We start from the raw sequence: 26,516 nt of genomic DNA on the forward strand, positions 1-26,516 counted from the left end.
TAATCTGTAGGCGACCAGCTTAACTTTCTTGTCTTCAGGGATCTCCATGTAGTCAAAGAACCTCTCCACCACTGCTAACCAGTCGAGAAATCCCTCAATCTGAAGCTGGCCATTAAAGCTAGGGAGGTCCATCTTCATTCGAAACTGTTGAGGCCCTCGTTCTCCCAGGTTATGATAACCCTGTCGATTGGGTCTCAGTATGCGTTCAGCATACTCTTCATCGTCACTTATTTCTTCTTCGTAGGCTGGCTGCCTACGTAGAATTGGATTGTGTTCACGTGCAGGGGCAATGCGTTCTCAGTGATTCTCGCGTACCCTCTCGTCCTCACGCTGCAGATTATTTCCAGTGGTTAATCTAGCAAGAGTTGCCTGTATGGCTTGCAAGGCTTGCTGTGTTTCGTGCTGGAAAGCTCTAAATTCTGCCTGTGTGATTTCATTGTTTTCATGGTTTCCGCCGTCCATGGTTTCTCGTTCGTTCAGTGGGTTTGACATCTGAACAACGATTAACCTGCTCTGATACCAACTGACGCAGCGAAACGTATAAAAAGAACAACGTCTTTTTATTGTAATGTGTTCGAGTCCACGAACGATAATTGATACTCGAATCCACGAGTAACAAGTTTATTTCTGAAGAAGAATTATTATTGATTAAATCAAAAAGTGTCCTGTGGAGGGTGGTGGCAGCTTGTATTTATAAGCTTGCCATCATCCTTAATCCTTCTCAAATACAACTTACGTAATTAAATAGGAAAGCTAAAAGGGGTAACAGGAAAATCCCCTATCAAAGAGGACTCGTAGTCCACGTCCTAGACAATGCAGAAATAAAGGGGCATTAAAGCCAATCTAAGAATATAAATTAAATAGGGAAAACTAAGAATATAAATTTAATAAGGAGAGTGCTGCTGGTACTTCGTGCATGGTAGTAATTGCAGTAGTCTTGCAATTCAATTCAAGGCAACCTCTTCTTATGCATCCTCTGCATCCTGGAGCTGTGTTGTGGCATTGACAGGCTGTTCTGCATCATAATTAATAATCGTTTAAATACAATATATATATAGGAACAGCGAGCTTAATGTGTTCATATCATGCACATGGAACTTCTGAAACCTCCGGTCAATGATGGATACATGTTATGCCTAGATGCATGGCTACATCCATTGAACACTTTAATTTGGTTTCATATCGAGGTCGACCTAGCTAGGGTTAATTTACTTGGTTCTGTATTGCCTTTTTACATATCATGATACACACAAACCACAGTGGACTTGACTCCCTGATCTCACCTTCCATACAATTCTTCAGGTAACATGCAATTAGTTGTTCTGGGACTTCTACCACGCAAGACCCGATGAACCCTAAAATGGCAGTTGACCAATTCTCATCATTTCAATGTTGAAGCCATAGGCGGAGCCTTGTAGAAGGCTAAGGAGGGCTGTAGCCCAGGTCAAAAAAAAAATTAAAAGTCCACTTTTCCTTTTAAGTTTTATACAGCACACTCTTTCTATATTGCAAACCTAATATTCCACTTTTCCTTGCAATACATAGCCATTAGCCGCCACTTTAGTTTCCCTAGCAAGCCACCCACCTTTCTTTGCAAGTTTCAATACTAATTAATTATTATATTTTATAGTAAATTTATCTAAATATAAATAATTAATTAGATTACATATCTTCTAAATAACTTGGGATTTTAGCTATTTTTCTTCTCAACAATATATAATTTTAGCTTGAATTTTGAAGAAGAATCTATACAAAAAGCCGCAAGAGTGTAAAATCATCAGGTAAGAATTTACAAACCATGACTTTTCATTTTGAATTCAATGTTTCACATTCATTACAGTAGATTGTTAATGGAGTAAACAGTAGACTGTACCCTAGAAATTGATGCATGTTAACACACTAGTAGTCTAGTACTAATAATTTACTAGTTATTTCAAAGTTAAGCTCTCCAAATCTCCCAGTAGTTTGCATCACTAGTTTATCCTTTTTATATTCTGTATTTTATGAATATTTTATTGTGGTATTAGTATCTTTTCATCTTGCACCTGATTTCCCTAATCCCTTTTACTTGAATAGGTTATAAATTATAATGAAAAATCAAGGAAACAAGAGAGGAAAAACTATGTTTTCATTCTTTAAACCAAACGAACAAACATCAACCAGTAAAGGACATTCTCCTTCCAATGTTGATGTGTTAAATCATAGTGAACAACCCCCTTTCAAATCTCAAAGAGTTGAAATTGATGTTAATACTCTTGAACGAGATCCTGGGTTACGAATTCCAATGTGGAAACATCCTATTAATCAACAAGATGAAATTAGAAGAGCTTATATCAAAATGAGTTCATATCAACCTAAGTTAGCAGAGTATCCAAGGACTGAATCAGGGAGACAGTATCGTCGATTTCAATACACTTGGTTTGATCAATTTCCTTGGCTAGAGTACTCTCCATCAAAGGATGCAATATTTTGTTTTCCATGCTTTATCTTTGAAAACAAAGTGTCTCGTCATCTCACATTCACCACCGAAGGCTTTAGAAGTTGGAAAAGGGTCAATGATGGGGTCAGATGTGCACTTTTGATGTATGTGGGAAGTCCAACTTCACCACATAATAATGTTGTGAAATCTGCTGAAGATTTAATGAAAGTAAGTAGACATATTGATAAAGTGTTGAATGCACAAACTGTTGAAGAAGTTCAGAAAAATCGGTTGAGACTTATGACAACAATTGAAAGTGTTCGATGGCTTAGCTTACAAGCATGTGCATTTAGAGGTCATGATGAATCTTCAGCTTCTAATAATCGAGGTAATTTTTTGGAGATGATAAAACTTATGGGGAGACTGAATGTTGACATTGATGATGTTGTCTTAGAAAAAGCTCCAAAAAATGCAAAGTATACCTCACCGACTATTCAAAAAGAGATTTTGCATATTCTTGCGAACAAAGTGAGGAAAGAGATTTGTGAAGAAGTTAGAGATGCAAAGTTTTGTATTTTGGTTGACGAAGCCAAAGATGCATCAAATAAAGAACAAATGGCTATTGTTTTAAGATTTGTTGACATTCAGGGTTTTGTACGAGAGCGTTTCTTTAGTATTGTGCATGTTTCAGATACTACTTCTTCAACACTTAAAAAAGAAATTTGTGATGTGCTCGCTCGATATAACTTGCATATTTTCAATATGCGAGGTCAAGGGTATGATGGTGCTAGCAATATGCGTGGCGCATGGAATGGACTACAAGCTTTATTTCTCAGAGATTGTCCTTATGCATATTATGTACTTTGCTTTGCTCACCGACTACAACTGGCATTAGTTGCAGCAGCTGGAAATGAGATTTCTATTTGGTTATTTTTCTCAAAATTGACAACCATTATCAACCTTATTTGTGCTTCTCCCAAACGTCATACCGAGTTACATTATGTTCAGGCTATAGAAATTGCACATATGGTAGCTACTAGAGAACGTGAGACTGGTAGAGGGGCTAATCAAATTGGTAATTTACATCGAAGTGGAACTACTCGTTGGAGCTCTCATTTTGATTCTATTTGCAGCTTAATAGATATGTATGGTGCAACTATTACTGTGCTTGAAAGTATGGTTCAAGAAGGATCTTCTAATTCTATACGTGGAGAAGCTGGTGGTTGTTTGATTGTGATGAAATCTTTTGAATTTATATTCATCTTATATTTGATGCATAAAATAATGGGGATTACTGATTTACTTTGTCGAGCTTTGCAGCAAAAATCTCTTGACATCTTAAATGCAATGGATCTTGTATCAACTACTAAAGTATTGCTTCAAACTTTGAGAGATGCCGGATTTGATCTTCTCCTTGCAAATGTGCAATTTGTTTGCACAAAATATGAGATTGACATACCACATATGAATGCTTCGTATAAAAAGGCTACAGGTCGTTCATGTCAACAACAAGGTTCAGTGAGAGTTTACCAGCATTATCATTATGATATATTTAACTCAACAATAGATTTTCAGTTGAAAGAATTAAATTCTAGATTCAGTGATGGGACAGTGGAACTTCTTGTACTTAGCTCTGCTTTAGAACCTAAAGACAACTTTAAATCATTTAAAGTTGATGCTATTTACAAGCTTGCTGAGAAATTTTATCCTGAAGATTTCAATGAACAAGAGATGTATTATTTGAGATCTCAGCTAGAGCATTATCAGATTGATGTGATTCATCATGAGAGCTTTCAGAATATGTCTACCATTTCTGAATTATGTCGAGGATTAGCTGAAACAAATAAGTCGCAGCATTATCATTTGATTGACAGGTTGATTCGTCTTGTTTTGACTTTGCCTGTTTCCACTGCCACTACAGAGCGGGCATTTTCAGCTATGAAACATGTTAAAACTGTGCTTCGCAATAAAATGAAAGAGGAGTTCTTAGCAGATTCTATGATGATTTACATTGAACGAGAGCTTGTTGAAGATATTGATTCGGATTCGATCATAGATGAATTCTATTATACAAAACATCAAAGGGTGCAGCTTTGATTGTGTAATTTATTTTTATTTTTATTTTGAATTTTATATACTTTAAATTTTATTTTTTATATATTTATGTTATGTATTTGAATTAAAACTTTATTGTTAACTTGACAAATTTATATATCTAAGTGAATGGTTGATCTTAAAAAATAATGTATGTGTATTTATATCATAGCCCAGGATAAGAAAAATTCCTGGCTCCGTCCTTGGTTGAAGCTGTAGATAGTTAATTTTCTTGCACCGCTTGAGACCCCACACCACAAACCTAAAGGACTGGTGAAAATGAAGTTGCATGCATGTATACATGTGAGTGAAATGCATCATAACGTGTAGGTGGGACAACAAAGCAAGGCATGGATCAATTAGATTTTTGCTCCTAAATTGTTCGTTTTTTTAGATTGGTCAAATTGGAAGCCGCTTATTCCTTTTCCCTTACGAGGATAACTTTACTGTCCAGAAGGACACGCATGAGAGAATTCAAGACCCTACCGTTAGCTCCTTTGCCACAACAATTTTTCGGTTCAGCTTCTTTTGCTGACTGTAATACTTGTGCGTGCGTTCGTGTGAGAGAGAGAGAGAGAGAGAGATGCACGCAGACATGATATTTCAAGTGGGATAAGAAAGAAATAGAGGTTTAGACGTAAAGTTCAGACATGATTCCTGGTTTAGACGTTAAGCTGTAGTCTCTGGCAAGGCAAATTTTGAAGGGTCGTGTCAAAATATGAAGGGGATCAAAAGGCTTGCTTATATAGTTAGTTTCCATGCTGCAGTAGTGTAGTTTGATTAGGCTAAAAAATGTGGTTGCATTGATTTATCTTGATCGTTGCTGATGGGAATGAAATCATTCCCACTATCTTTTTGCCGAGCTCTTTTGATAGACCCCATGATTTAAAGTAAAGTAGAGTTTAGCAAACATTGTTGGAAAAGTATTTACATATACTAATTATTGAGAGGAGGGGAATTCACTTTTCCCTCCTCAAACTATTCACATGTTTTATTTATTTATTTATTTTAGTTTAATGATTTAAAATTTAAATTTGAGTGGTTAATTCAAGTTTTTTTTATTTATCTATATTTAATTAGTTTAAAAATAAATTTTATAATTTTTTGGTTTGTTTTTTTTATGAAATTATCTTGGTCTTATTACCTAAATCATGAATTTGACAGATTAATCCGGATATTTTTTTTCATTTTTATTTGATTGATTTTTTTTCAATTATGTCATTTAATATAAGAATATTTTTTGGGAATTGAGCTTCATAATTTGTTTTGATTTGTTTTTTATAAAGTTATCACATTCACATAAACTAGATTGTGAGTTTTACATGTTAACCTGTGTTGATTCAAGTTGTTTAATTTTTTATATTTTTTAATTAGTTTTTTTTTAATTTCATCATTCAACATTTGATTGATTGAGAATTTAATTCTATAATTTGTTTTGATTTAATTTTTATAAGGTTATTCTTGTTTCATGATCCAGATCGTGAATTTAATAGATTAATTCGAGTTGATTAGGTCGATATAATATATTTTTTGTCTCAATATTAAAAAAAATTATCATATAAATTTTTTTTTAGTCAAGTTGTATTTTTAATAGCAATCCATATTGTTTTACCTGTCAAATTAAATTAGCAGACAAACTCCACACAATTTAAATTTTTTTCTTCTAAAAAAACACGTTACCAAGACTTAAATATCTTATTGCATTGAAAAAATCAACCAGACCAGTGTAAAGTGCTAAATAGCTATTAATAACCTGTGGACTTGTACTCCTGTAAGAGTCAAAAAGAGGAATATAAGCGGGTATATACTTTCAAAGAAAAAAAGTTTAAGATCAGACAGCTTTAATCATTCGTCATGTTGGACTTCCCCTTCTAGGATATCACAAAATCTGATTTGAAGATATACCTTGTGCACCTCAAGTCTCAGAATAAACTCAATCAGTACCAAATCAATTCGGTGTCAGAGAATTTTTTCATTAATTCGAGGTAAAATGAGGAGAATGATGCTGGCCCTTTTAGATCAAGAATCACAGAGAGGCTAAAGGGGAGGACATATTTTTCTTAATTGGTTGTAAAATAGTCTGCAAATCGTTTATTGCTCCCATGAACTGTATTTTGATGATTGTTCTATTTAAGGGGACAGATCAAGCACTTATTTCAGCAACATCTTAAATTTTACTTTCACTTCCACACGTGAGTTCACTGTGCTTTACCCTCTGCAGCTCTTTTGTAGTAAAAAAGAGGGGCTATATAAGTCACTTTTACTGCTGTTTACATTCCCTCCTCGAGTAGCAGCAGCGGTCCTTCGTGTACATAAAATCTGATGGCTCGAAGATTTTACCTGCCTTTTCTTGAGGCAATTTCCATGGTTTTGGCGTTTAGTGTGTATTTTGTCCAACCGCATGCCCCTGATGGAAAATAAAGCAAAAGAGAGAATAAAAGGAAAGTAAACAGAACTCAGCTACCTTGTTTACCTAGTAAATTCAGGTCCTATAAGAAGTTGCCTTCTCTCCCATTCTCTACTTCTCTCAAGACATACATCCCTTCAACGACAAAAAAGAAAGAAAAATGGAGGATCACTGCGGTCTTCTTAACTGGTCATCATGCTTCTACCAAGATGAGGTAAGGCTATCTATCAGCATGTATTCTTGTCACTGACCTTGTTCAATTCTGTTTCTTGTACTTGTTTTCGGACTAATGTAGATGTTTTTAACTTCTTTTTCACTGACTGCAGGGGATTGAAGACATAAGGCATCATCTCCTGTATACTACAGAACTTGAAACAGCAATTGTATCGGCGAAGGAGGAGGTAGCAAGAAGAGAAATTGAGATATTCCACCTCAAAAATCTTTTGAGCAGGACAGTTAAGGAAAGAAATGAGGCCCAGATACAATGCCGGAAACTAGTTTTGGAGAAATTATCCTTCGAGCAACAACTGCTACAAAATCAGCAGCAGCAGCAGGAAATGCAGCAGCTGAAGCAAGAATCTGCTTCTCTCGCTATAACTTACAGCAGTGAAGATGAATCCAAGGCTAGTGATTCCAACAATCACATCAGCTCTCCTGATTCTAGCAAAGTCATTGTTCCCTCGCAGTTTAGTGACCCAATTCCCCAGCAACCATCGCAATCATCACTTCCAGATGTGATACTTAAGTTAGCAGCAGACAAACCACTTCCAGAGAAAGGGAAACTCTTGCAGGCAGTGAAGGAAGCCGGTCCGCTCCTCCAGACCCTTCTCCTGGCTGGACCACTCCCTCAATGGCAGCACCCACCTCCCCAATTAGACTCCATCGAGATCCCACCGGTAACCATTTGTTCGCCAACATCTCGGCTAATACACGAAGACTCTTTCAACAGTTTCACTTCTTGTTTGAGCAAGAAGAGGGATCGAGACTTCGGCGAAGGTCCTGATTCTTCTTCACCTGCCACCAAGTATCAGAAAGTTGTCCTCCATTAACCAAAACCTTAGTTCTTACACATAGTTCTCTAGTAATGTGGTGCATCCATCCTTTTCATTACTGTTAATCACGACAAGGAAAGCAACTGGAAACGGATGGCCTAGCTATTACGCATCAGTTTGGAATTTGTAAACTACTTTTGTCTTAGATTTTAATGATTCTAACTTCTCTGGAAAGTCAGATGGAGACTAGAGTACTGTATAATGTGAAAATAGGTACTGAATTCTCCATGTTAGCTGGAAAATTTTGTATCAATATATTGCTTTTCTCTTTCACACAAATTTTGTAGCAATCTTTGCTCCATGTAGCCAAATTTTGAGTGGTGCTCATGTTATTTCCTCATGCTTTTGCTTTCCGGGTTAAATTTTAGAAGTAAAGAAATGATGTTAAGTATGACCATGGCTAGTAATCATATAAATAATTTTTTCCCTTTCCATGAAGCACACCAACCATTCATGGCGAGTGTCTGCCATTATAAGTGCATCTAATTAGACCCACTATCATGACCAACTCTTTGAGCTGGACCAGTTAAAGAGCAACAACGATATCAACAAGACCCATCATCATCATAAACTTTACATTAGCTAAGAAATTATTCACCTAATTAACTAAGCTAAAGTTCCCGAGGAGACTTTTTTTTTTTCTGGCATCAAGGTGGGGGAACGAGCTAGAAATTAACGTTTCTTCGTCGGAGCAAAGCAATCCCAACCATATTATAAGGTTTCTAGCAGATGGTGTCTTGACTCAACACCGTATCCATGAATTCACACAGCCATTTTCTTCTCGACATGTATGCCTCGTACCAGCCTCCCATTGGCGAGACGAAAGCCTGGTCAGTTGTTAAAACTGGGCATGAATTCTTCAAAGCTGCTACAGCCTGCTTTCACATGCAAGGAGAGGTCATGGTCACAGGTCATTGTTTTGCTTTAGACCACTAATGCATCGAGCCAATGAAAAATCTAGGAACCATATGGATTTCATGGATGATTTTCTGTGACCCTTTATCACCATCATGATAGATTGCACATGCATGGAATTGTATGTTTCACAAATCTGGTCCCACGCGTTTTGCTAGATCAACTTAAGTTGTAAATTACTGGATAAGACTTGACAAATCCATGGTCTTTACAGCTAATTGATGAAAGGAATATACATCTGGTCTCTTAACAACTAGACCAAAGCTAGTCTTGAACCATACTTTGGATTCTGACATTACCGTAACATACAAGCATCCAGGCTAGCTACCAGACATTCCTTTCACCAGGAAAATAAAATTAAAATTAAAAATTTAGCAGACATTCTATATGGGCCTCTGAAGATGATGAATGGCTGTATTTCGAGATTTATCATCTTGGGCTTGTCATGAAAACTCTCTCAGCAAATTGCCTTGGGTTCTAGCCTGGTTTCTCTCGATCTTTTGTCCAGCAACGCAGGGCAGGGTTTTTATGGGAATATAGTTATTAATTTTTAAAATATTTTTTATGCTGAAATATATTAAAATAATATATATTTTTTTAAAATTATTTTTGAGATCATTATATCAAAACGATTTAAAATATATAAAAAAATTATTTTTTCACAAAAAAAAATTAAATTTATTAGAAATGAGCTGCGCAATAAATTGTACCGAAGCAGAAATATACTGTTAGTATTTTTGTTAATCCACTGCATTGACAAACAGCACTGCTAGTATACTTGAGATTGTAATGTAAAATGTTTTTTAAAATAATTTTTTATATAAAAATAAATTAAAATATTTTTTTTATTGATATGAGAACATAAAATCTATAAAAACACTAAAAAAACATTGATTTAATATTTTTATAAACCGAGGTATTTAAAAAAAAACATTTAAAAATAGAAATAGAAGCGGTACTCAAATTGTCCCAAGGCACATGATATTATGCCACGAAGCCACATGCACTTTCTTTCAATGATGAACCAATGTATATGACACAATTTCTCATGAAAACGTGCACGAGAGGCAATTCAACTCTTGGTCATTTCCCCATGTATATTTTTGTCGTGAAAAACGAATTAATGTGCCCTATTATTTGTTTTTGGAATCATGTGTGTTAGAGCTGAACCGTGCTAGAAGGGCTTGCTTGTTTCTTGAGTCATGTATATGAACCCATGTGTTTTGTTTCGTTACTTTTATCGAAAAAACGTTTTTTCTCGAGCTGGACTCGCAACGACTTGACCAGAGGACTCCCCTCCTAAAGTGGCGTCCTTTCGATGCTAAAAAAGAAGAAGTTTTTTTCTTGTTATTTATCATTTTTAATTAAACAAAAACTAACCCTGTCCAATTTATTGGATTTTTGCACAAGACCATTTAATACATGGGGTTATATAAGACATAATTCTGGTAAAATTACTACTACTCTTCAATTTTTCTGCCTCGATCACATAGATTACACGATGGAACCGTGCTAGGAGGGCTTGAAATGAAACTAGACACTAGCAATCAAAGAACTTGGCCCAAATCAAGAAAACAAGAACTTATTTTATTTGATTTGGTTCATGGGTTTTGATCCTCCGGTCCATTAATAAACATAAGGAAATGTCGATAATACCACTTCACTCAAAACTTGTAAAGACAACATTGGGTGGGTGCTGTGATCAACTGTGAAGTGGCGATATCATTGGGCTTTCCTTGAACGAGAGGCTGGGTGATCGTATGGGCCGTAAACTACCTAGAAAAGTATTTTTTGGGTTTTCTCAAGTCCAGCAAATGTTCGCATTATTTGGGTCTAGGCCCAGTTTCCTATGTTTTGCCCAGGATGTAAATATCTGACTTGATTTTCTGTTTATAAAAAAAATCTACGTCGGTAAAATAAATATCCCGCCTCCCACAAGGAGAGAGAAAATCACCTGATGGTATAAACATTCCGTCTCGCATAACAACAAGTGTAAAATGCTATTTTAAAAAGTTAAATTAATAAAATAATATTTTAAATAATATAAATATAATTTTTTTAATTATATTTATTTTAATAAAAAAATTATTTATATTAAAATAAAAAAACAAATATTTTATTATTTTTTAATAAGTTTGATTTTTTTTTTTACATAGTTATATTTAATTGGTTTATTTTATTGATTTTGATTTTTTAAAGAAATATATAAAAATAATATTTGTGAAAAAAAAAAAGATATTTTAGTATTTTATTTGATTTTCTTTAAATATGTAAATTAATAAAAAAAAGGTGAAATAATAATTTTTTATTTTTAGTTTTTTATTTAGCTTCTCCATTGAAGCTCTAAGAGAAGAAGAGCTAATCAATGATGGTGCTTACTTCGCCCTCCTCGCCCCTTCTCTCGTCATTATCATCACTTACCGGTCCGCCTCCTTCAAATTTCAACGTTTATTTTTCTTCTTCACTTCCTTCTCCACGACGCCGTCTCAATCCAAAACCAAACCACCACCACCGCAACCGCCATCTCTCTCTTCCTCTCCTCTCAAGAACCTCGCCTACACGCTCCACTCACTGCTCCTCTTCCTTCTCTTCCATGCCTCTAGAAGTTTCAGCATCCCCTTCCCAGGTTCTCCTCTTTAGTCAATGAGCTAATTCGTTTCTCGTGACTTTAAATCATGATTATGATTAAAAAGGTTGATTCAGTTACAGGACAGTTTGCTATATTCAAGGGCATTTTGGGTAACTCAATCTATAATCGCGTGGAATGCGGACGTTGTTAGAGACGGTTCTTGTTATTTATACGCTAGCCAAACCGCTGCATTATCCGTTACTGATAGTGAAGTTGAAGGTCATGACTTTAAAATCAAGCTCGAGGAAGACAGCGGTGGCATTCCACAAAATGTAAGGCTTATTTAATTTATTTTTATTTTGATGATGATGATTTATTTTTGGACATTTTTTAGGTGATTGCGAAATTTCCTCATATTAGAGATTACAAAGCTTTCAGAGTTCCTTCAACTGTGGATGCCAAATCTCTTGTCAAATGCCAGCTAGCCGTTGCAACATTTGGCTGTGAGTTTTTTGTTCATTGCTTGTTTTTTCCTAAGAGATTTTGTTGGTTGGCCTAAACCTAAAGATTACTGTGAATATGCACATAGACTTAATGATCAAACATGCGGTTAGAAGTTAATCATGTGATATTGCGGTCTGTTGTTTTATTTGGTTATATTATGTAGCGGCATCGGTATTGAGTTGTTTGTTCTAAAGGCATTTAGAGATTGTTTTGTAAGTATATTAACGATGTAATGCTTCATGGTTAGGTAGTTATTTTCATGATACTGTGTTCTCTTCATTTTTGGCAGCTGATGGGAAATGCAGCTATGCTACTGGTTTGCAGTTACCTGGTGTTCTAGATGAATTGTTTGCATATGATGGTCCCCTTGGTGCGCATTATTCAGAAGAAGCTGTGTCCCTCTACCTGTGGGCTCCAACTGCTCAAGTATATGACATTTCGCAACAGATTCTTTATGGTCAGTTTGTTTTTTGTCAAGCCGTCTTCTTCTACACTATAAGTCATGTTTTTTTTTTTCCTGCTTCAAAATAGGCAGTGTGTGCCTGTGTGTACAAGAATGCGAACAGCAGGGATCCCGTGGAAGTTGTTCAGTTGAAGGAGGCTAATGGAGTTTGGAGTGTTGAAGGATCAAAAGACTGGGAAGGCTGTTATTATGTGTATGAAGTGAATGTCTACCATCCTAGCACCTTACACGTTGAAAAATGCTATGCGAATGATCCATATGCTAGAGGGTATGCTGGCTGTCTCAATTTGCCAACAATTCTCTGAAATAGTGAAGTTGTTTACAAACTCTGATTGTAGCATTGCTAATCGTAATATAGCATTGCAAATCATCATATTATGTTTGCATTTGTATTTTGTGTATACAGATGTGAAATTCCTCTGATTTTATGCTGTTTTTTTGTTGCAACAGGCTCTCACCAGACAGCCAGAGGACATTATTTGTGAATCTTGATTCAGATACTTTAAAACCTGAAGGATGGGAGAAATTAGCTGATGAAAAACCCATTATACTTTCTTTTTCAGACATAAGTATCTATGAATTGCATGTAAGGGATTTCAGGTAAAAAAAACTAACTCCCATGAATCTTGGCTCTATAACCTGGCTCATCTTCAATGTTATATTTCTGGAAAGAAAAAAAAAATCCAGTTTCAGGCTTATGTGCTAGTAAAAAGAGTTAGCCAAAGTTTTAATTGCTCTGATGACATGCTGAAGTTTGTAGGTTCTTATTCATTCTAAAATCCTATGTGCCTATTGTAGTGCCAATGATCATAATGTGCATCCTGACTTTCGGGGTGGTTATCTGGCCTTCACGCTGGAGGTAGTTCTGCTCTTTTGACCCCTAATATTAGAATCTACTGCTCAAAACTCTAAAGTGTGTTGGATTGTTTTGCATGTATTAGAAGTAACTGACATGATAGTGACTTAACACCGGTAAGCACATTCTTCTTGAAGGATTCAGCAGGTGTACTTCATCTAAAGAAATTATCAAATGCTGGTATCACTCATGTCCATTTGCTGCCTACATTTCAATTTGCTGGTGTTGACGATGTCAAGGAGAACTGGAAGTGTGTGGGTAAGTATTTTATCTTAGCTCATATTCTAGTGATTGTGTGCCTTCACATGTAATGCAGTTTATGGATTGCCACAACCTTAGTTCAGCAAAATGGTTTAAATTTTTTAATGTACCGAAATTGCTTAAACTCATTTTTGAAATTAGATAAGCTGTCATGTGTTGGCTATCATTAATTTGTATGACATTTAGGCTTCAACAGATAACACAGTGCTGGAAAAATTACCGCCAGATTCAACTGAGCAACAAGCTCAGATCACATTAATCCAAGATGATGATGGGTATAACTGGGGGTATGCTCCTAAATCCTGACTTGGACAAATCACCGAGTTTATTATATCTTCATGTTAAAACAGTTTTATCGTTTTGTTTTCCTTGTGGAGGTACAATCCTGTTCTATGGGGGGTCCCTAAAGGGAGTTATGCTAGCAACCCAAGTGGTTCATGCCGCACAATTGAGTTCAGAAAGATGGTTCAGGTCTGGCCTTCGTATTCCGTTGCTAATGCCTTTTGTCCTTGTCTTCCTAATGTCAGGGCAGCCATTTCGTTTTTTAACTATCTGTGGCATGGACCACTGGTATACTGCTTTGATGGTGTAGGTAGTCAACTTAGTTAATGCTTAACCATTTTCTTGCAATTGAATCCTTTTGATTTGCAGGCACTAAACCATATCGGCCTTCGTGTTGTGTTGGATGTTGTCTACAATCATTTGCATGGAAATGGTCCCTTTGATGAGAATTCTGTTCTTGACAAGGTTTTTATAGTTATTATTCTTTTAATATCCAGTCCAACTATGCTTATCTAATAGTACTTGTGGTTGTAGGATTAATTTACTGAGAAAATTACTAACAAGGCCGATATGTTTGGTTATTGTGGAAGGATAGCCCTGGCTACTATCGTAACTCTTAAGTTTTCCATGTAGATTGTTCCAGGTTATTATCTGAGAAGAAACACTGATGGGTTTATCGAGCATAGTACATGTGTGAATAACACTGCTAGTGAGCATTATATGGTTGAGCGGTTGATCATTGATGATATGTTAAACTGGGTTGGTAATTATAAGGTAGTTATTTGCTCTGCGATGCCATTTTGTTTTTACATCCCCTGACCTGGCTTCTCTTCCTCTCTTACATTTTGAAATATACTTTCCTTCTCGTTTTACAATAAGTGATAGTGATTTTCCGAGTTCATAAATTGAATTGTTGCTGGCTTAAGGTAGAGCTTTGTGAAAGTCATTTTTCCATCTATTGGAATTTCAATATATGTTTTTTATAGGTTGATGACAGTTCATTATATGCCATTTTGTCAGGTTGATGGGTTCCGCTTTGACCTTATGGGTCATATAATGAAAAACACAATGGTACGTGACTCTTGAGTCCGTGTCTTACCTTTTCACATATATCATTTTACATAAATTATTTGCATGGGAGAAATTCTTGTAATATTAATGCTCTAGTTTCCTCTGACATGTTTAGGAGTTATATCAAGTTGCTAAGTAACATGTTTTCAGTTAGCCTGCCACATAAGTCATTATCAAGAGAAAATGATTTGCTCTGTTGGACCAAGGAGCAGAACTAATTATATAGCGTTGTGTCTTTTTGACGCATGGATTCTTTGACATGCTAAACAATTCTAGGGGCTAAAACTTGTATTGGATTTGATAGGGGTGAGCATTTTTTGTTCGGTTTGGTTTTGAACAAAAAAAAATAACCAAACTGGATTTATTTTTTGTTAAATTTTTTTTAAACTGAAACAGGTTCAAATCAACCAGTTTTGGTCCAGTCTGGTCTAGTTTATATTTGTTGAAAAAAAAAAAAAAAAAAAACCGAAATAACATAGAGATCTAATCTTGTGCTAGAAATAATCTTTCCCTTCATTAGATTCAATCTTTGACCTTTAAGACGAGCACAAAAAAAAAACATATTATTGCCTCTTATGCTTTCATCAAGATAGAAGACATGATCTTGTTTTACCCCTGCTTCTAGTGGGTCTGCCCTTGCTACTCTCTTATAGTAATTAGCAGTTATCCCATGCAAATTGTAAATACTACACTATTGTGGGCAGATCAATGACTACTGGACTCGATGGCCTCCTCGACATTTGACAGAAAAATGATATGCTAAATGCACTTGCAAGATACTTGCTACTAAGGTTATGAACGAAGGCAAACTAAATCAACAATAGAATATATCTCCAGATATATGAATAGCCAACAAAGAGCAGCGCTCGATTACTGGAACTAAACAGCACCCCTACCTTACTTATCAAGAAGGAGAACTGGGACCAATTTTTCAAAGAGAATGAAAGACAAAGATTAGGAGTAAGAAAGTTGAAGAGAGAAGAGTCTTGATGGTTTGGGCCACGTTGGCTAGGTCTGATTAGGGTGGGAAGAAAAGAAAGTTTAATATTTATACCATTGTCTTTTTTAACTCGGTTTGAACTAATCCGGTTTGGTTCGGTTAATTCTGTTTTAGCCTTCTAAAACCAAACCTGAGCTGAACTGATTTTTTTTTTAAAATTTTTTCTAATTGGCTCAACTGGTTTTTTTTCACAATTCGGTTTTCTCAGTTAATTTTTTTTTTAGTTTTTTTCTCACCCCTAGGATTTGATGTTCAAGCAGTTCTTTATTGGATCATGCCAACAAAAAACAAGAGCGATGCCCACTCAATTTTTGTTATTTGTGTGTAGGTGAAAGCGAAAGATGCAGTCAACAGGCTGACAAAGGAAAGAGATGGAATTGATGGTTCTAGTGTCTATATGTAAGTTTGGAGCATGAAGTGAATTTTTTTCTTTCTGCCATAAACTTTATGAGTTATACTGTTAGTGCACCATAATTCCTATGTTTTCTTCTTTTCTCTTGGATGAGGGTCTTGGAGATTGTTTGTTGCTTCCGATGCACATTCCAATGACATAAGTTGCTGATTGACTTCCGTTTATATAGATATGGAGAAGGTTGGGACTTTGGTGAAGTTGCTAACAATGGGCGTGGGATAAATGCTTCACAGTTCAATGTTGGTGGGACTGGAATTGGAAGGTACTATCTGTTATTTTAGATTTTACAATATATTGCTCCTTCTGTGCCAAAAAGAAAATTTTCGGACACATGGATACTATACAGGCATTTCTCTTTTGTCAGCATTGGATGGTTGATCTTGTAACAACTGAAAGAATTATACCAACTTCAACTGCTTCTTGGGACTGATTTTAATTTATTAGAAACCCCTTGTTGTTAGGAAAAAAAAGTTTACAATTCTTTTATGTGGAGTTGAAGCCTTAGAACTGGCTTTACCCAGAATCAATTCCTAAAGTTATCTTTTGGTTTTTGTAATTTGCACAGGAAAAACACCCATCTTCTCACTTTAGTGATTTAAGTTTGATTAGTTTTCAGAAGCACTTTGGCTTCATGAAATATTGGGAAATCCAATTTCAGTTTTAATGATCGAATTCGGGATGCAATGCTTGGGGGTTCTCCATTTGGCCATCCTCTCCAGCAAGGATTTGTGACTGGGCTAATGTTGCAGGTAATCATTATTAACGGAAAGGCAATGAACTTTCATGGATAAGTGACTTGCTGACAATTCTGAAGAAATATTTTTGGGCAGCAAAGAAAAAATTATTTTATAGCTAAAATTTTAATATCTTTTACACAAGGGTTTTCCTAAATTAATATTTTCTTGGTTCATGTAGAAGTTTCTTCCCCTATTCTATTGTTCTATATCTCTGAAATATTTACTATGCATCTGGAAACATTTTGCTGCATGTCTGCTGGTTGAATCTTCATGCCACTTTTGGCCTTTTAACAACAACCTTTTTTCAGTCAAGGGTTTGATTTGCCAGGCTGTACAATGGTCTGATATTGACCAATTACAACAAAACCAACCCTCAATCCCAAACGAACTGTGGTCAGCTAAATGGATCCTATTACACCATTATGCGCGATCATATACCAGATCTGCCTCAATATGGAGAGAATTTAAACCCTTGTGATGTTGACTATTCTTAGAAAAGTTGTTGCTTTCAAAACCAACCCTCAATCCCAAACGAACTGTGGTCAGCTAAATGGATCCTATTATGCCATTCTGCGCGATCATATACCAGATCTGCCTCAATATGGAGAGAATTTAAACCCTTGTGATGTTGACTATTCTTAGAAAAGTTGTTGCTTTCTTTTGCAATTTCTGGAGAACATATGGATTCAGTTTCAAAAGTGTGTAAAGGGAGCTCATTATAAATATATTTATACTGAACTCATCTGCCATCACCAGGCGGTCTGTGTTTTTCCTTAAAAGTCATTTTCTTAAGCAATCTATTTTGCTGCATTTTGTCAAGTAGTTTGTCTGTATTACATCTTAGTTTGGCAGCATCTTTGAAATGCTTAATTGGACAATTATGCTTTTAGTTTGAGGTGTAATACTGTATGATCTTTCAATTCCTGTATATTTGTGGTTACAGCGGCTTTCCTGAATAGTAATTGATTCTTCTGTAGCCTAATGGACATGATCATGGTGGAAAAGATGTTGAAGAACTCATGCTTTCTGCAGCAAAAGATCACATCCAGGTTAGTTATCCTAATGCTGTCCCATATTTGATGATGGTGCTGAATAGATGAACTTTTAAGTTCAGATGAGTTTGTGCAGCGTAGTGTCCATGACTTCTGTAATGTTCTTACAAGCATGGAAAATTTCAAATGAACTTATATTTAAAACACCCAGTACTTTCCTTGGCCTGAAAATGCTATGGATCTATTGGCTGCACGCCATATAAAAGCTTAAGTATAAAGGTTCAGTTATGTGCTTTTTTTGCCCGGCATTGGAAATATGCGACTGATTTATATAGGAAATGTTTCTAGGCTAGAAATAGAAGCAAATATAAATAATTTTTTTCCCACATTTTCTATCCACGTATTGGTTGATAACTCACAGAAAAAAAAAAAAGCTTTTAAAATGCTGATCACAGAATGGCCCATTTCACGGAAAGATAAGATTTGCTGGGAAGATGAGGACCAGGAAGCCTCTTTGGGCCTGTGTACACTTATCTTTTTGTCACCCTCAGTATTAAACCTTTTGTTTACTCATTTTTTAATAACCAATAAGTCATTTGGGTCATTTAATTATCCCAAGTCATGATTTTATCATTAATTATTTGTTTTCATGCTGTCCAGGTTGGGATGGCTGCAAATCTGAGGGATTATGTACTGACCAATAGTGATGGGAAAGAGGTAGGCATCATCCTGCAGTGCAGAGATCTGTTTTACTGTCGAATATTTTATACTGTACATCTAGACTTATTGGTTCAACCGCATGGTTAATATGAATAATTAAGCTGTCCTCAATAGGCTTCTCCAAATGTTGAAAGTACATAGAATATTTAATCCACACAATAAGATACACCTTCTCTCAAGCCTACAATAGATCAAGGATGCCATATATTTATGGTAAAAAAAAATTTAACGCGTCTCATTTGGGTATTTCCTTATCTATAAATTTTTGGAGATTGGCTAACCTTAAAATTTTTGTTATATTGCTTTTCTCAGGTAAAAGGGATGGAAGTTTTAACTTATGGTGGGGCACCTGTTGCATATGCTCTGCACCCTGCAGAAACAGTAAGGACCTTAGCATATGTGATTATGTTTATTATGACTTTCAAGGAACTTTTCATCTTGTTCTGAGATGATGCAATCGGAACACATATGAAACATCACTCAAGACACATTTTATGGTTTGCCATAATGCTTTTACTAAATAAATTCCTTACATATGCTCTCTGGCAAGCATTATTTCCCTTCACTGGCCAGACATGTATCATTTAATACTTATTTGCAATTATCTAGACTCTGAATCATGCATTAGCACTTCCCTTTGTCAGAGTGTTTGTTTTGCTGCTGAACTCAATAATTTTTTCAATTTTAATTGTCATCACTGTTAATACATCTCCATCAGATAAGGATAAGGTTTTGCAAAACATTGTTATGGACTTTTTGGTTGTTTTTCAGATCAATTATGTTTCTGCTCATGACAATGAAACCCTATTTGATGTTGTGAGCATGAAGGTACGATCAATATGCTTTTAGAGTGTTTGATTTTAGCCATTTCTCACAGACCTAATGCTGTTTTATAATAGTAGTATATATGACACTGTTCTAACTCGTCTCTTTACTGTAGACTCCAATGGAAATTTCTGTAGATGAGAGATGCAGATTAAATCATTTGGCAAGTAGTGTCATAGCATTGTCACAGGTAGAGTTCATGTCATTTGTTGTTCAGTGATGTATTTTCGTGATTTAAACTAATGATTTTTTTTTAAAAAAAATTCATCACGAGTATAATAAATGTCCTTTTTAAAATGTGCTTCTTGAGGATAATGTTAGATAGCTTGTTGTCTTCAATGAATGAGGCTCTTCAGTTAGTGCATTAATAATATCTTCAACATGTTTGAAAATGGTGGAAGGTTTTACACAATGAATTGTTAACGTAGCTGGTTAGAATTTGGGTTCCTTTCAACACTTGTATCCTGTGTAGGACATGTTTGTAATCAGGCTGATAACTTAAACTGTACAGCCAAATCATGTAACCTGTTTTACAGGACTCCCAAACATTCCTTCCCAATAATCGTTTATTAGTCAGTAGTCATAAATACTAGTGTTATTTGTTTTTCCCCATTCTACTCTTGTGTTCCTGAAGAAAATAGAAAAAGGAAGCTAGCGAGCACATCATGCAAACTTACTTGACCATTTTAATTTACTATAATTTAATTGTCTTGTACTTTGTTTGCTAGGGTTTTAAGGCATAAGAAAGCCATGCAACATTATCATGATTAAAGGTCAATTTGATCTGTACTTGTTATCTTATGATGACTTGACAGTGTTTCCTGCTTGTTTAAGGGAATACCGTTTCTCCCCACCCTACTCTTCTGTTCATGAAGAAAATAGAAAAACGGAAGCTAGTGAGAAAATCATGCAAACTACATTTACTTAACCATTTTAATTCTCTAAAATTTAATTATGTCTTGTACTTTGTTTGCTAGGATTTCAAGGCATAAGAAAGCCATGCAACATTATCGTGTTTAACGTTCAATTTGCTTAGTACTTTTTATCTTATGATGACTTGACAGTGTTTTCTGTTTTTTAAGGGAATTCCATTTTTCCACTCTGGTGATGAGATGCTACGCTCAAAATCGCTTGATCGTGACTCTTACAACTCTGGTGATTGGTTCAACAGGTCTTCTGTTATTCTTGTTTTCAAGTTGCTATCTCAATTAATTAAATCTGACTCAAATATTTATATTCTAATTAATTATAAATTTGTCATTACGATAATATTGCATGTTTTTAACCTTGTGCTAGTAGATTCTATTCATATTTTCTTGTTATGTGGTGATGCCTGTAACGTTCCTTAGTTTACTTGTAACTAATTTCAGGCTAGATTTCACTTACAATTCCAACAACTGGGGTGTCGGCCTTCCTCCAAAGCAGAAAAATGAAAAGCACTGGCCACTGTAAGCAAGAATTTAGTGTTAATCATTATCATGCGATTTGAAGTACCTGGTTGTGTTGATTAATTTCTTTGCTCTACAAAATACTGTTATGATATATACAACTGGTTTTCATGGTACTTGGTATCTTGAAGGAGGAAAAAAAGAACTGCTTTTCATGGTTTGTCTTCTAGAGCATCTAACACAACGTTTCTCTTGAAATTCTGGATGTCTCTTTTCCTCAGAATAAGACCAAGACTGGCTGATCCATCCTTCAAGCCTCAGAAGAATCATATCCTTGCGGCTATAAATAATTTTTTAGATGTGTTACAAATCCGATATTCATCTCCTCTTTTTCGTTTGACGACAGCCAATGCTATTCAGGTAAGAATTTTCAGTTATAACTTGCTGATTTGGGATGGTTTTGAGATTAAACATGTTTAATGGCTTCAATATGAACACTGCCTATGTAACAAAAAGGTCTTTTCTGCAATTGGTCTCTTCTTGCCCTTTATTGAAACCTTAGTTTTAATCCATCCTCCTATACCTTGGAGGAACCTCATGTGACAGAACTTGATAGTTGACTGTTCAATTACCTAAAGTGTAAACAGGTTCGGCTTGATGCAGGTTGGCCTTATGCATACCATCTTTTGATTGTATGGACTATGAGAAGGACCAAGATCGTGTGATCTCAACTCTTGACCTATGTTGACATGGCAATAAAGTGTGGCACTAGTTTGCTACACAAGGGTGTTAACTGTCTTATGTTTTTTGTTTAGTTTTTAATGAAGACACAGTAAATTACCTAATCAAGTTAAAAAAGCTATTTTAATTTTCAGAATTTAAAATAAATAAATAGTGGGAGCCAACTTTCAATATGTGGCTCATTTTCCATTATCCATGTCATTGAATCGAGAGTTGGGGCCACTCTACCTTTTCCCTTATGGGAAACACTTTTTCCATGCCAAAATGAACTTCAATTTCTATGCATATGGTCTCCACCAGATTTATTCTTTCTAATTTTCTTGGAAAGTTACATGGAGAAAGGTGTACGTTTTAGGCTCTAAATAGTTGATGTTCTCCATTCCCATCTTAGTCTTCAGAGTAGCTGTGATCAAATAACTATTCCATTTTAATCTTCAGACCAGCAGTTGATCAAATAACTATGGCCTGCATGATCTTGAAAACTTTGTGAACTAGAACTAGATTGATGTCATTCCTTGATTATTCAACAATTCAGTGCATCCTTTAAAAAAATCACTCATATTTGATTGTTATTTTTCATGATATTTTCTTTGTTCTTTACTTTCCTACATTTTCAGTGCTTAATTATAACTTTGGTTTGTTCTCAAAATAAAAGCAATATCTAAAATTGCAGTGGCGTCTTTCACCTATACTCTCACAATGCTTTCTTCTGGATTTCTCCCTTGTCCTGTCTTTTTATATGTATCAGATTAGTAGTGAGTATATCATTATTATGACACACTAATTGGCATCCAGGAACGGGTACGATTCCACAACACTGGTCCCTCATGGATCCCTGGTGTTATAGTGATGAGTTTTGAAGATGGCCATAGAGGTGTTCCAGGATTAACTGAACTGGATCCCATGTGGGTGAATATACATCACTGCTTCTACTATGATTCTGAATTGTGTAATTACTTATAGTATTATGGCCTGTTCTTCAGCTACTCTTTCATTGTGGTGATCTTCAATGCCAGTCCATCTGAGGTATCTTTTCCCAGTCCTGTATTGCGGGCAAGAACTTTTCAGCTGCATCCTATACAGGTAGTTATCTTCCGAAATTCTTTTGGGACAGAACACTGCTGACCTAGTTTTCATTGGAACTCTCAAAATAATACTTCTAATAGAGCATTAAGTTTCCTTCTCTCTCTCTCTCTCGGTGGACTAGCTGGGATAAGTTTAGGGTAGCTGTTTTTGAGGTTATAGAAAATACTGCGTTTAACTTGCACAAACAGTGACAAATATGAGAGGGATGCTGGCCATAAGTTTTTTGTTCCATGCTGTTTTTCTCGTTCATTTGGATGTTAATTTCTGTTGGAAAATGCTGTTTTGTATTTAACGTTTTTTCCTTTATGGGAATTTCGATGCAGGCTATGTCAGCTGATGAAGTTGTGAAGAACTCATCATATGAAACATCCACAGGGTGCTTCACTGTGCCCCCAAGGACAACATCAGTTTTTGTGGAGTATCGGTAAATTGACACCATCCACCACCATACACGGTGGTGAATATGCAGCTTTTATTTCATATTTCGTAAGGTGAGCATAATAATCAGCAATTGATCCTGCTGAAATCCCACACCGGAAATAGACATGTACGTTTTGAAAACTTGTTGGTATGAAATGAAATGTAAATTTAACTGGGTTGAACCATTGAATTTCATTAGAAAAGCTCCTTTTTCTTGTCTCAATCTTCTCTTAATTGATCTTTGGGGTGGCTCTTTTTTTCCCTAGGGAAGAGTCCTAGGCTGTTGACATCGTTAGATGGTTCTTGGTTAGTGATCAAACATGCTTTACTTTTAACAGAATTAGATGGAGATTTCTGTCCTCAATTATTCTAGTCTGTTTATGGTTCGGTGAATGAGAGTTGGTTAAGAAGTTGCTTCAAAAGACAAGTGAGTGCAAGAGGAGCCTAACTACCAGAGGTGTGAACCAAAAGCTTGGTAGAGTAGTTTTTATTTTTTAAAAAGAATATATTAAAAAAATATTTTTATATTTTTTAAAATTAATTTTCAATGTCAACACATTAAACAATATAAAAAAACTGAAAAAAAAATTCGAAATTTTCAAAACCGTTGAAAGCCCTGTCAAATTGTCAATTGGAAGCAAAACAAATATTTTATATTTTATATAACCCACGTCTGTTTCAAGGAGTACCTCACACTGACAGCCTAGAGAAATAGAGCCAACTCATAATAACACATGATCTGATAACCATGGCTAATTCCATGTTGAAATAATCAGTTCGTACTAGGGCTGCTTTCAGTCTGCCACCCTGTCTGTGGATGTTGGTATTTTTCATCACCGAATTCATGCGGTGGTTGATCTTAATATATATATATATATATATATATATATATATATATATATATATATATATATATTTAAAAAAATATATTTTTAATATTACCTTATTAAAATGATTTAAAATTATAAAAAATAATTTTTAAAAACATTGTTTGAAATGCAATTTCACAAGTAAATAATAAGAGATTATTTGGGTTGCTATTAGTAATTTAACAGCACTAGAGTAATTTTAGGTTTGGAGGTTGTGATTTATCCAGGGAAGAAAGGGGGGGGGGGAGTAGATGTGATTTGCAATATTATAGCAGTCCAATAAGTTATATCTCGCCTTTTTCTAGTGATTTTACTCCCAAGTCAACTGAGCCGAGTTGAGCATCAGAGTAGATCTATTTACAGGTGTAGATGTATAGTGTTAAAGAAAAGATTCTGGTAGAGTGGTTGATTTTTATTTAAAACTATGTTAAAATATTATAAATTTTTTTTTAAAAAAAATTATTTTTTACATTAATATATTAAAATATTTAAAAAACATCAAAAATTTATTAATTTAAAATTAAATAATAAAAAAAATTCTATAAAAACACAAAAACAAACTGTATTCAATTGACTTCTTAACTCCTTGATCCTACGTTGGAAGCAAAAGACACCAATAAAGTTCAAAGAAGTATGAAATATGTTGTTAGAGTAACTCCCGTGAGAAAGTGATGTCCAACTAACTCCGAATGTTAACAGTGATAACATTCCCGATCACAATGACGATCTTCTAATTCATAGAAGGTCTTGGGGTTTGTCTTGCATGAGTAATATGACGCAATTAGTTTCAAGTTAGTGTTAACTAGCAGGTTTCGTTAGGGTGGTCAAGAGTTTACAGCTCTTTAGGTTAAATGAGGGCCTGTACAGTGAATTTCTGATGCTTAACTAGACTGTATGTAGTAGTAGGACCACTTCATTAGGAGAGAGAGATGCTCTCTTTTTCTGTAATTAGGCATGGCAAACCATTCTAGCCTGTTCTTGCTTCCCCATAAAGTGGGCATTCATTAGATCTACCATTTCCCGCGTAGAGTCATCCACCTTCATATTTAACTATTATTTCAATAAAATAACGACACTAATCTTAGTGGCTTGTTTTTTTCAGCTGGATGACAGTGATTTTAATTTTACTCGATTGTCGTAATTTTATTTGGTGATGATGTCGGTTACAAATGTTACCTGCATTTACTCTTCATATTAAATGCTTGTTGGAAATGTGGTCAGCCGTACGTCACTAAAAATCTTAATTTTTTAATATTTTTTAAATTGTTTTCACATTAATAATAATTATTTTTAAAAACACGAAACAGGCACTAAACCTACCTCACAGGAGGAGCCGTGGCAACAGTTGACTAGGAAAGTGGATCGCTATTCGTTGTATTAATATTTTCCTCGTGTATTAATTAATTCCTTTTAATGAGAATAAATTATTTGGGAATTTTTCGGTTGCTTTAGTGTCAACATAACATATTCCATTGAGTGGCTCAGAAGCTACTATATACCTCTCTCTCTCTTTCATGGATGACTTGTGAAGTACAGATAGTATAGTGTATAGTATAATAACATAAGAGAATAAACTATATATTATAAAGTCGTTTATATATACATTCAGTACTACTGGCATACTTGCATGAGCTAGCAATCCCTTCCAAGTTAGCTCTTTGCGCACTTTTCGCAGAAGCACAACATGAAAACAAAAGGAAAGTGTGAGAGATCATGTGGCGTAGAAGATCATGAGGATAAGAGAGGAACCCATGATTATGAAAATCCTTTGCTTGCCTAAATCATGGTTTCTTGGGGTGGTTTTGAATCCTTACGTGCCTCGCACAACCAATCAATAATGGCTCTCCACGTCAAGAACTTGCCGACCCGTTATGCATTGACTCGCCACCTACTTGCTCTCAGGAATATTAATGAAGTGAAAAAAATTCAGTGATCACTACCACTATGCATGAACCATGTGTGTCATGGTCAATTGTGTGCGAGATATTGTAGATGCTCACCATCTCCTTTGTAGAAAATTTTGTGATCTTAGGAATTAAAAAAGGGCCCATGTCGATTTTTGAGATTTATCAGAAGAAGATTCCACTTAATTTCGCAGTGAGGTTGAATCACGCTTTTATCTTCTTTTTCAGAAAACCTTAGAGTGCTTCGTAAATAATTACTTAATATTAGAGAAATATACATAAAACAAGAATTAGAGAAATAAGAGAGAATATATATATATATATATCCAAGATAAAAATAACATTATTATCACTTTCATGCATCTCAATGTCATTTTGACTCGTCTCATTATTTAAAATCCCTTTTTTTTTCAAAATAAATTCATGAAGTATTGGTAAAATTTCTCTTAGGGTCAAGCAGTCATATATATACTCTAAAATCCCCCCTCATTCCTCTATCGTTCAAGTGAAAGTCCAAAATACGTTCACT

The 26,516-nt window shown here is 35.2% G+C and overlaps 3 protein-coding genes across 4 annotated transcripts; all 3 read left to right on the top strand.

Annotated features, from left to right (window-relative positions):
* The first annotated feature begins 2,338 nt into the window (after nucleotides 1–2,338).
* On the top strand, nucleotides 2,339–4,516 carry LOC118059790 (uncharacterized). Its single transcript, XM_035072763.1, has one exon. The coding sequence runs from the start codon at nucleotides 2,339–2,341 to the stop codon at nucleotides 4,514–4,516; it is 2,178 nt and encodes a 725-aa protein (XP_034928654.1).
* Nucleotides 4,517–6,975: 2,459 nt separating this feature from the next.
* Nucleotides 6,976–8,312, top strand: LOC118059831 (uncharacterized). Its single transcript, XM_035072804.2, has 2 exons — nucleotides 6,976–7,134; nucleotides 7,247–8,312. Exons 1-2 carry the CDS (start codon nucleotides 7,081–7,083, stop codon nucleotides 7,967–7,969), a joined length of 777 nt encoding a protein of 258 aa, XP_034928695.1. The 5' UTR covers nucleotides 6,976–7,080; the 3' UTR covers nucleotides 7,970–8,312.
* Nucleotides 8,313–11,206: 2,894 nt separating this feature from the next.
* Nucleotides 11,207–23,437, top strand: LOC118059832 (pullulanase 1, chloroplastic). 2 transcript variants are annotated; one of them, XM_035072806.2, is made up of 27 exons: nucleotides 11,207–11,513; nucleotides 11,597–11,788; nucleotides 11,851–11,959; nucleotides 12,250–12,386; nucleotides 12,492–12,691; nucleotides 12,874–13,023; nucleotides 13,222–13,282; nucleotides 13,417–13,537; nucleotides 13,737–13,827; nucleotides 13,918–14,011; nucleotides 14,192–14,287; nucleotides 14,456–14,596; nucleotides 14,843–14,893; nucleotides 16,222–16,292; nucleotides 16,475–16,567; nucleotides 16,964–17,054; nucleotides 18,020–18,091; nucleotides 18,695–18,751; nucleotides 19,067–19,135; nucleotides 19,526–19,582; nucleotides 19,695–19,769; nucleotides 20,662–20,750; nucleotides 20,950–21,027; nucleotides 21,249–21,387; nucleotides 22,504–22,613; nucleotides 22,692–22,791; nucleotides 23,118–23,437. In XM_035072806.2, exons 1-27 carry the CDS (start codon nucleotides 11,253–11,255, stop codon nucleotides 23,220–23,222), a joined length of 2,910 nt encoding a protein of 969 aa, XP_034928697.1. In that variant the 5' UTR covers nucleotides 11,207–11,252; the 3' UTR covers nucleotides 23,223–23,437. The 2 variants fall into 2 exon arrangements, with proteins under 2 accessions (XP_034928697.1, XP_034928696.1); XM_035072805.2 differs by having other exon boundaries at nucleotides 11,208–11,513; nucleotides 11,591–11,788.
* The last annotated feature ends 3,079 nt before the right edge of the window (nucleotides 23,438–26,516 follow it).

Source organism: Populus alba, chromosome 10 (assembly GCF_005239225.2).
Source record: "Populus alba chromosome 10, ASM523922v2, whole genome shotgun sequence".
Classification (NCBI taxonomy): Eukaryota; Viridiplantae; Streptophyta; class Magnoliopsida; order Malpighiales; family Salicaceae; genus Populus; species Populus alba.

Bases quoted from the DNA above. Each gene is read 5' to 3' on its own strand.
- LOC118059790 (XM_035072763.1), top strand. From the start codon at position 2,339: ATGAGTTCATATCAACCTAAGTTAGCAGAGTATCCAAGGACTGAATCA.
- LOC118059831 (XM_035072804.2), top strand. From the start codon at position 7,081: ATGGAGGATCACTGCGGTCTTCTTAACTGGTCATCATGCTTCTACCAA. The intron at 7,135-7,246 runs GTAAGGCTATCT...CACTGACTGCAG, and splicing joins CATGCTTCTACCAAGATGAG to GGGATTGAAGACATAAGGCA.
- LOC118059832 (XM_035072805.2), top strand. From the start codon at position 11,253: ATGATGGTGCTTACTTCGCCCTCCTCGCCCCTTCTCTCGTCATTATCA. The intron at 11,514-11,590 runs GTTCTCCTCTTT...AGGTTGATTCAG, and splicing joins TTTCAGCATCCCCTTCCCAG to TTACAGGACAGTTTGCTATA. The intron at 12,692-12,873 runs GTATGCTGGCTG...TTGTTGCAACAG, and splicing joins AATGATCCATATGCTAGAGG to GCTCTCACCAGACAGCCAGA.